At 40.4% G+C, this 10,540-nt stretch overlaps 1 protein-coding gene across 1 annotated transcript; it reads right to left on the reverse strand.

Annotated features, from left to right (window-relative positions):
• Positions 1 to 1,210: 1,210 nt before the first annotated feature.
• Positions 1,211 to 8,660, reverse strand: LOC102197916 (SPARC-like protein 1). The gene is made up of 11 exons (XM_005726763.1): positions 8,569 to 8,660; positions 7,450 to 7,505; positions 7,271 to 7,336; positions 6,137 to 7,168; positions 5,346 to 5,454; positions 4,520 to 4,641; positions 3,918 to 4,038; positions 3,679 to 3,815; positions 3,443 to 3,591; positions 2,037 to 2,185; positions 1,211 to 1,777 (listed from the first exon to the last, which is right to left on the reverse strand). The coding sequence occupies exons 2-11, from the start codon at positions 7,501 to 7,503 to the stop codon at positions 1,749 to 1,751; spliced, it is 1,968 nt and encodes a 655-aa protein (XP_005726820.1). The 5' UTR covers positions 7,504 to 7,505; positions 8,569 to 8,660; the 3' UTR covers positions 1,211 to 1,748.
• Between the last annotated feature and the right edge of the window lie 1,880 nt (positions 8,661 to 10,540).

Here is a 10,540-nt window from a genome sequence, read left to right on the forward strand (position 1 = left end):
GAGGCACACCCATGACCCTGCTGAATTTATTCAGTGTTTTGTTCAAGACAGACTTGACAGATTTGTTTTGTGCAATAGGAGTTCAATCATTTATTGGTCATTAGTTACAGTGATCTACAACAGTAAAGTGTCAACAGGTATTAAGGAGAACCACAATCAGTGTTTAGCAATGAATCTGTGAAAAATGCTTCGTCTCATTCCACTTGCTTCTCCTCAGTGTCTACCCCAGAGCATTCTTCTTCATCTTCAGCTGGCGTAGTCTTCATCACCGGAGACTGCGTCCTCCTGAGGCGAGCTGCGACTGACCGTCGAAACCTCAGCTTGCCGCTCGGCTTTGCAGCACCAACAACACCGCCCAAGGGTTGTGGGTTATTTTGCCCGACTGCTGACATCAGCTGCACTTGGCCAGGGGTCAACACGACACTCTGAGGCCCTCCGCCGACATTTCTCTGTGGCAGCACTGCAAACAGCCCACCTCCAGCTTGCTGCGTCCCTGGCCCTTGCAGATTCATGGTGGCTCCTCCTGCCTGGCCCATGAGAAAAGCTCCACCTTGTGGGAGAACTGCAACTGGAATTAGTTGTTGTGGTGGAGCCTGACCTACAGGGTTCCCAAGTGGCTGGATAAACAAAGTATTACCAACTTGGACTACTTGTGCCACAAAGGGCTGACCAGTCAGTGGAACCCCATTTTGAGCCCCAGCATTTGCACCGTTGGCAGCTCCTGGTCCTCCATTGTTCTTCACTCCCCTATTGGCAAGTGCCTCAGCACTCCCTGAAGACACACCACTCTCCACCACAAGGGCCAGGCTCTGAAAGATAACCCACAGCATGCAATACATGTTTTAGCTCAGTGCAAGCAGCAGATGATCAGCAGGTGAAGCGCCGCTTCTTTCTTTACTTATATAGAAGGCGTCAGACTCGGCGATCACCAGAAAAGGTCCAATCAGAATGCTTCATCTCATAAAAACGAGATGCCGTAATCATCATGACCAAGCAGCAGGTTATTTTTTGCTTTGTCGCCTTACAGCAGGCCATTATTTAGGATCAAGCGGCAAACCAAAATCAACTACCAGTGACTTGCATTCTTAAAAACCATTGTTGAAGAGCTATTCATCTCATGAAGTAACACAAACACACGCAAAAAAGAAAAGGAATGAAGAAAAGATATCAGAACATGAAATGATATTTACCAGAGTCTTTTTGTAGGAGACTTTATTTCAGCACAAACATCAATAAGCAACAGAGTTTACTGAAATATTCTGAAATTGTGAATTTCTTTGCTGTTTATTGCCTTTAGTTAGCAGTGTAAGGAAGCATAATATATGAGGACAAACATGTACACATTTGCTACTAAGTTAGCCAATACAGGTGCTATTTTACATTTGCTAGTATCAAACAGGAATCTGCAATTGTCTGCTACTAATTGTGGTACTACCTGGCACTGTGTACTGCACAATGTTTTTTCTACCATCAAGCTGCAATAACTTTGCCCCAGTTTGGAATGCATTGTAGTAAAGATTTTGAACACAGCCAGCAAAAAAATAACTACTTCTTTCTTCTAATAGACGGTTCTAGCAGCTCAGTCTAAATTACAGATCAGTGATTTAAATGTCCATGCTTAGCCTTACACAAAGCTTTGTTTATAGCGGGAGGTAACATGGGTTTGTTTCATCTGTACTTGTCAGAGCGTGTACTGTATCATTTTGAATAGACAGAACTTCAACAGCCAGATGTTCAAGCTACAACACTCAGAAAAGCAGGTTGGCATCCATGTCCTCTGCAGAGAGACAAGTTACAAAGAGTTAGAGTTTGCATTTAAATGATCAACTAACAGTACCAGAAAACATCAAATTCTGAACATATTTTAGAGCAACATGCTGGGTTTTCATCTTAAATCTTGGAAGATATATTCAGATTGGAGCATCACATTTCTGAAACCTCTACTATCTATGCAATTATATAGGCCTTGACCATGAACGTACTACATCATTTATGGGAAGGTTTCTCACAAATATAAGAAACGATGAACCTCTCACCATTCCTGATATCAAAACAGGTGATCCACTCCTTAAATGATACCAGTTTGTCTTTGTCAGCATCGCACTCCTGAAAGAAGCGAGAGGTGCAGTGCTCCATTGGCACCAGGGGGACCCTGAGGGGGGCCAGCTCTGAGTGGGACAAAAACCTGTAGAGGAAAAAGAAATGTTTTTGATCACTGTGAGTAAACAGAGTGCGCAGGATGACTACGTGTTTTCCTAACATACTAGTTATTGTTATTGTTGTTACAGGTCATTGAAGCCTTTAGACCAAAAATCGTTTGTGGGTCCTTGTTCTGGACTGAAAACTAAAGGACACCACTACATTTGAGATCTGTGCATGAAACTTTTAAAGAGCAGCTCACAACATATTTTTATAAGCTTGCTTTTAACTAGTAGATATTATTAATGTGTTTTAATAGTTGGGTTTTTGTTTGTTGATTGTTCTTGTGAAGCACTTTGCTATTCTTATCTAGACAGGTGCTATATGAATACTTTTGATTTGCTTTTGCTTACTTGTTACAGTTATTTTTGCCTATTCAATTTTTCCTCAGAAGTCAATGTGCCATATAATTGCATTAGCAATAAATTTAATAACGCTCTATATTAACAGTTGCTGCAGCTCCTGAAGCATTTGAATTTTCGGAATGTGGAAATTTCAACATCGCTTGAAAAAACTAACCGCTAGCAACGTCCCTCTCACCAGTAGGCTAAGTGATTTTTAGCCAATTACAAGTTGAATCTGGTAGTTGGGGTTGTTAGCTAAGATACCGTCATTAAGAAGCAGTACAACTAATGTGTCTATGCAAGCTAATTTGTGATGTGCACCACTGGCCTGGCCATTCATTTTTTAATGCACCTTCTCAGATTAATTCACTGCGTGTCGTGCCCAGGGCTGGACTGGGACAAAAAAACAGCCCGGGCATTTTGACTAGAGACCGGCCCACCAGGTATTATAGGAAAAGCCATAAAGCCTTTGAATGAAAACAAACACTGGCCAGTCCAGCTATGGTCGTGCCATCAGTTAACCCTTCCCAGGGTTGCCGACCCCTGGAGTAGGGGTTTACACATTCACCTGACATGTTCAAGGTCTCTGGTTAGAGAGCATGAAGAGGCGCAAATACCCTTTGGTGTTCAAACAGGAAGGGTATCTGGTGGAAAAAGCTGCCAAATCAAGTGGTGCTATCTGTGGGGACCCCGTGTGAAAAGGGAGCAGCCAAAAGAAGCGTCTTCTTATAACTTTGTGATTAAGGATGTGTTTTTTACAGTCTGTCGGTCATCTGTGACATATATATCTTTCCATATTGTTCTATAACCCCTAGCTAGTTAGGGGTTCTATAACCCCTAACTAGCTAGCTTTTTTTTAAAGAAGATACTATATGCAAAACCAGTGTATAAAAATGTACCTATCAGATGGGTGCTGGTCCAGCTGAGCAAACTGCCAGTGTACTGGGTAGATGTACATGTTATAGTTCTTCTCAAAGTCCTGTGCGAGAAGCTCAACAGAGTGATTGCCTGCATGAAGGCGCCTCTCACTCTCAAAGATTTTCTTCACCTGAAGAATACAGGAGACCACACTTTGGCTGGTTTCAGTCACTTAAACACAGTAGTTGTAAAGAGCTGTTGGAGTAGTAAGCCTTACTCTGAAACGCTGTTTAGGAGTGAGGAAGCCAGGAGTTATGGAGTCATGTTCGTAGAGCTGGAGCAGCACGTTTTTGAGCCAATCTCTCATTCGTAGAGGAAACTGCACCCGCTCATTGTCCACACATGGAGGTATCACTGAGACAGAGAGGACAGAAAAAAAGCATCAGATGTTTTAATTAGTTCTTTCTTCACCATACTAAATTATACAGTTTGTACAGTGTTTAAATACAGTCTCACATTTGCATGGCCCAGTGTAGTCTAGGTGAAGTCTGTGTCCTTTCTTAGTGCCCTCTAAGTTGCATTTAGTAGCAAAGAGTTCACATGATGTGTCATACGTTTTGTTGTCTGTCCCACAAACCTAAACAAAAACAAAAGTGTTTAAATAAATGAAGAGAGAAGACCAACTTTTAGCCACTGTCCTCGAAGAGTTTATGCAGGCAGGACTTGTGAGGAAAGGAAGACACAATACAAAGATAAAATTCCATATTTGTGGTTTACAGCTCACCTTCAGCCTACTATCAGACCCTTGACCTTCTCACAACAAGCAATCTGGGTCAAATAATATGAAAAGAATACCTGCTGGCTCACCATAACAGGCAGGGTAGTGAGAGCTAATATTAAAACAAAAGTGTTCTCTGCTTTGTCTTTCAATTAAGTCAAAATGCCCACAATGACATCTGTACTTTTTCCTTTTTCTCCTCAATAAACAATATGAAAGCTTCACAAGGCTGCTGCAGACAAGTGTGTCACAACCACAGAGCATCACATAAAACGTATGAGCATAAATGAATAACAATATGTAAGTGTGACATTTCTTTTATAGGCATCAACATACTTACATAGTCAAACTCATTCACACTGGGAGGGCACGCTGACGGTTCTTGACACACACACCCTGGCTTATTGTCCGCATCAAGTTTGCATGTTTTTCCACGTTTGCAACGGAAGTTTTCACATGGATCTTTAAGAAAACACAAACACCGGTTGGATCTCTGACCCATATTTCACCTGATTTCTAGAAACAGTGAGATAAATTATTTATTTTCCTAGCTTGTTTTAAAGTTTTTCTTGCAATAGAGCCCAGTACGCTACAATAAGCTCACATCATCCTCTACATTCCTTTAGTATAGAGTTGGTATAGCGATTAAATTCGACTTGATCTCTCTTATTCACTTTTAAGCCTGCAGAGCTGTGTTTTGGTAGTGACTGTGAAGCAGAGAGGCACTATTCATGCGGAAGTTTAAGCAAAATGATTCAGTCAGCAGATTCTTCATGTGAGACTATTCGGATGGTGTATTAGTCAGTATATAGTGAATGCTGCTGCTGACCAGACACTCAGCAGTTCTATACTGTAAGAATAACACGTTATATGAACGATAACGTTACATTTAAAACAATGTTAAACTTCCTTGAAGTGGAGCCTTTCACCAGCCTGTATTATTTACATTTATTTCTAGTCTTGTGTTAAATTAGAGATGTTGATAATTCCTTTTATCTTTATCTTATCATGATAAAGATAAAATATCATATCATCTTTTGCTTACATAACTGTCAACTTACAGAAAGTATCTGGCTTTATTAATGGACCTAGAAATACCAGTAATCATGTCACAGAAGGCTAAGGAGGAAGCCTTCAACAGAAACAATCAACAGAAAAAAAATAACCAGTAGGGGTTTCTGGGAGTTGTATGTCTCCGCCAAGAGAGGGCCTGGACCTTGGGTACAGTTCGGCTGCGGCTCTTATCTGCACCGGATTCACACCAACTAAAGGACCCTGGGAAAGTACAAAAAGACGTGTAAAGGCAGACTCATGCATGTATAAAATCCTTCTCCTTTTCCTCCTCCTAGTACTAATAATATTAGTAATAACGTGAAGGTACTATAGAAAGAGAAAAAACAAAGGTCAAGTTGCCCCAATGAAAACTGCAATATCAGCTTTTTTGTAAACTTTGGGCTGATTAGTGCTGCTAAATGTTGCCAATGCTGTCAAAGGTTAAACGTGCAGAGAGCTTTAAAAGCCTTAAACTTGCAAGTGAAATCTTTTTTTTACTTGCACTGCACTGATCTCTAGCAGGCTAATTAGCTGGGTCAGTTTCACAAATGAAAAAAAGCCCACTGACAGGGAGATGTATCTCCTTTAACCACTTCAAGATATACACAGGTGATTTGTAGATGCAGTGTGCAGGGCAGATTATGTCCTCTGTTACCTCCTTACCAAGGAAATTACTCTAGCTTAAACTCAATAATTAATTTTAACTATCAGTTCTTAAAACATTTTCACTGTGGGCTGATTTTAAAATGGCACCAAGAGGGTTTGAGTCTAAACTTGTCTTCCTCTCTTTCTCTTTCCCTGCTTTCCTGTCTTTCTATCTTTATCCAATGATGCCTGAACGGCCAAAATAATAATAATGATAATCTACTGTAAAGAAAGAAAATATAGGTAATACAAGCATTACCCATTTTCCTGCCCTTCTCCTCTTTGTCTTTTGGTCTGTATTGTCAGTGCTGCTGCTCTCAGACTCAGGATCCTGTCGGCCCTCTTCATGTCCGGGTTGTGTTTCCTCCCTGTCCGGAGAGTGCTTCCTTGACCTTTGGTTTTTCTTTTGCTTCCTCGTTTTTGCCTTAGTGTGACTTGCACCCACATTCTTACTCTTCTCTTCCTCCTTTCCAGATAGAGTGGCCCTCAATTCAAGCTCTGCATCGCCCTTTGGCTCTGGATGATCCACATTTGCTTCAGGTTCTTTCTTGGCACTTACGTCTTGGTCTGAGGAATCTTTGTCCTGTGTCTGATCAGACACCTCCTCGCTGTGTGCTGCCTCTGTGTTTTGCATGCCAGGTTCATAGTCATCAGCGATATTGGCCATTTCTTTCCCACTGGTTTCTTTCTCTCTGATGTCTGTTTTTGAAGTAGGCTTGGTGTCATCAGAGTGGGTTTTGTCGTTAGCTGATGCAGTCTGTAGAGGTTGCAGGAGGCTACTATCAGCAGCATAGTCCAGATTGACTGGAATCACTGATTCTGTGCTGCCATCTTCCTCTGCTTCAGTAGGCTCTTCCTTCCTTTCTGAATGAGTCATCTTCTGCACCTTCTCCTCTATCACATCTTCCACACTGTCTTCTTTCACTTCTTCCTCATCCAGCAAATGTTTCTTTGTCTCTGAATTCTCATCCAACTTCTCCTGATCCTCAGCGACCTCAACCACCTCGCTAGACTCAACCTTGGCTTTGTCAGCTTCTACTTCTTCCTCCTCCAGCTCTCTTACTTCAGCTTCATCTTCCTCTTCAGCCTCTTTCGTCAGGAGGTCTACCAGTTCTTCTTCACTCAACAGAACTGCAGTGCTTTTCTCTCGCTTTTCAGCCCTCTCTCCATCTTCCTTGTTAGCGTTGTCTTCGGAACTCAGTTCCTCGTCTTCCTGCTCCTGGCTGCTGGCCTCAAATGTGACTAGAGTGGGTAAGATCTTTGGCTTATTGGCTTCCACTGTGGTAGCATCCTGAAGCAGGAGAAAAGGAAAATTATTTATCGACTGTATAAAATGACACGATACATTTAGTATTAGAATTTAAAACTCTAGATGAAGAAGATGTTACTCTACCTTTTCTTTGGTTGTGTGCAAACTCTTATGCAACCCATGATGCTTTCCATGAGGTTTACTTTTCACCTGAAGATAATGAGAAACATCTGTAATATTTATTGTATGGTGAACACATTATCATATTGTCTTTGATCATTTTTACTCATTGATTTAAGAAGAAGAATATCTTTACTACTCACAGACAGAGCAAATGTTGCTGCCAGTAAGCAAAGGAATACTAAGCAGGCCTTCATACCTGTAAGATCAAAGTGAATCATTTAAACCTTGGATAAATTGTCTAAAAATGGATAACATGTAAGTTTTTAGATTTTGAAACCACTACAGAATTGAATATTTCAGAAAAACATTACACTAAAGGCTAAAAAGCTGTTCATAAGCTATCAATACATTCTACTCTGGCTTTTTCACAACAAAGATGTGAACTTGGCACATCTTTCAAAGTGGAAACAACTGAATGCATCTGTATGCTGCCAGCACATTCATGACGAGCAGAGCTGTGGGCCCAGCCTCCACTATCGCCAAGGTTACAGGCCTCTGATATGCACCTCGCTCTCAAAAGTCACATTCAGAGCTAAAGTAAACACCAGAAGCTACCAGACTGGAAAAATTTGACTAAGTCCACAAACTTTTTGTGTGTCTGGAGCCCAACGACAAAGATATTAATGGGTCTGTCTGGTAAAATAGCTCTCAGCACAGTTCTGAGATGTGAAAGTAATGCTGGGGAGAAGGTGTACACACCAAAGCAATAAATTAGTCTTTATACTTTGAATAATTTAAAAGTTACCAAAGACACTATTATAACTACTCTATTACATGATTGCGCCATCTTTAATAAAAATTAATAGACATTATAAAAACATTTAGATATGATATTTCTCTAAATTATATGCACCAAATTAGTACTTCCAAATATGGAGCACATATTAAATAGTGCTACCACTTTCTGCAAAAGTATCAAAGCATCGCCATCAATAGCTCACCAGCATAAAGCTGTGGCCCTAAGTAATCAAGCCAGCAGTCGCACATACAGCAAGCAATAGTTTAAATGCAGTAACTAGTTAGTGAACAAGATGAATGTCAAACGCACATTACTGTTTTGCTATATATAAATGGAGTTGCAAAGCACTATTAATTCCAGCTATTTTATTGGTTCTTTTATTGCTGTAATTTCAATATGTGTGTCTGAAACAGGTCTGTCTTGTAAAGAAGACATTGAGCCTCAGTAGAACTAACTGTATAAATAAAGGTAAAATAAATGAGAAATGAAACTCTGTGTGTCACAGAAATTAGGATTTTACCTGAGGCTGGCAGTCGCAAGAAAAAGTATCCCGCAAAAACAGCAGCGTGCCTGTGCTGAACCTGTGAAGATGTCCTTTTGTATTCAAGACAGTGCACACTCTGTCCACACAAACTAAGCATTCAACACACACACACACACACACACATACAGTTTTTTTTCCAGGGTTTAGGATGCCACTGCTAACTTTGGGAGGGCCTTTGGGAAACAGAGATAAAGAGAGAGGCGGACAAAGGGATCCCACTCCCACACTGAGCTTCTGTTGGGCGATATACTTCAAATAAAAAAAATAGTTTGTCTGTTTCCCAAAAAATGAAAATAAGTTTAAAAAAGAACGCTCCAGGGTTCATAACAGATTTTGACAGGTTTCATTTTTGTTACTGAAGATAATTTGCATGCATGTATAGAGGAGTTCAGGAGAGTGGGCAACAGAGTCGACAGCCATCTGTTAAACACTACTCTGTTATGGTTTGGGCAGCATTTCAGCCAGTGGTGTTGGGGATCTTGTAAAAATGTATTTATTTACAAGCACAGAAAAGTGCTGTCAGATTTTTGATCTACCATCCAGTACAATCTGGTTCATTTGTCAGCAAATGATCCCAAAAGCACTACTGCAGTAAAAGCATATCTGTATAGAAAAACATGCTGTAGAACACTGGACATATGGATTGTTCTCCCCAGAACCCAGACCTCAACATTACTGAAGCAGTGTGAGCTCATCCTGACAGAGAACAGAACAAAAGGCAGCCAACATCAAATAAAGAGCTTTGAATGTTCTTCATGAAGCCTGGAGTACTATTCCCAAAGACTGCTTAAAGAAATGACAAGAAAGGTTGTCTAAGAGAGTTTAGGCTCTTTTGAGGAATAAAGAGGGTCAAACCAAATATTGACTTTAAAGCTTTTTAGAATTGTACAGACTCTGTTTTTGCAATGATTTTATCATCTACTGAAAAGCAGCACCAGTACAGGGCTTGGCATGATGCTGATCCTGAGAGAAGGGCTTCATATTCATATGTGTCCTGTCAGTAATGTTTCTTTGTTTGTCAGCTGTATTCATCCTTGATGACATCAGCCAACAGAAAGCTCATTATCAAACTCAAACTTCAGATTTCCATATCAGTTAGACAGAAAACCTCAAATCCCTGGTGAATAGACTCAATTAACCAGGGGTGGGGAACTCCAGGCCTTGAGGGCCGATGACCTGCAGGTTTTAGATGTGTCCTTGATCCAACACAGCTGATTTAAACGGCTAAATGACCTCCTCAGCATGTCTTGAAGTTCTCCAGAGGCCTGGTAATAAATTAATCATTTGATTCAGGTGTCTTGACCCAGGGTGATATCTAAAACCTGCAGGACACCAGCCCTTGAGGCCTAGAATCCCCCACCCCTGCAATAAACAAACACGCTTGTTCAGATGTGTAGTATTTCTTCGTTGACACATTTTTGTGTATTACACCGCTATAAAAATAATGAATTCAATTTTATTTATATAGATGTAAATCAAATCAAATGTTTACTTTCAGTTGAATATTTCAGCAATCTTTGGAGCATTCATTGTGCTTTCTATTGAATGGATTTTGCACACTTTTGGGTATGCTGTGGAAACAATTGGATTATTTAACAAACAAGTATAAGTATAACAAAAAATGTACCCCTGATAATGGATGGATAAGCCTCATAATGAACATAATTTCTGGTTACTGTTGTTTGTGTAAATTTGAAAAAGTACTATGGGCAGGTTGTTTATGGCAGAATGAACCCAGTCCAAACCAACATGACCACATTGTTTTAGGACAGAAACAATACATACTTTTGGCCACTAGATGTCACAAAAACTAAAGTCTGTACTCTTAAAGCGGCTAAGAAACTGCAGTATAATGAGGGTAAATGATGAGAGTAGCAAGGACATGACAAAATCGCTCAAAAACTGCAGTTTTACCTTAATTAATTGATATTCAAAGAATCAACACACC

Source organism: Pundamilia nyererei, unplaced genomic scaffold (genome assembly GCF_000239375.1).
Source record: "Pundamilia nyererei isolate P.nyererei 1_Seehausen unplaced genomic scaffold, PunNye1.0 scaffold00022, whole genome shotgun sequence".
NCBI lineage: Eukaryota > Metazoa > Chordata > Actinopteri > Cichliformes > Cichlidae > Pundamilia > Pundamilia nyererei.

Bases quoted from the DNA above. Each gene is read 5' to 3' on its own strand.
- LOC102197916 (XM_005726763.1), bottom strand. From the start codon at position 7,503: ATGAAGGCCTGCTTAGTATTCCTTTGCTTACTGGCAGCAACATTTGCT. The intron at 4,642-5,345 runs GTTATTTTTTTT...GTTTTCTTAAAG, and splicing joins ACTCCCAGAAACCCCTACTG to ATCCATGTGAAAACTTCCGT. The intron at 2,186-3,442 runs GTACATTTTTAT...TTTCCTCTACAG, and splicing joins GACCAGCACCCATCTGATAG to GTTTTTGTCCCACTCAGAGC.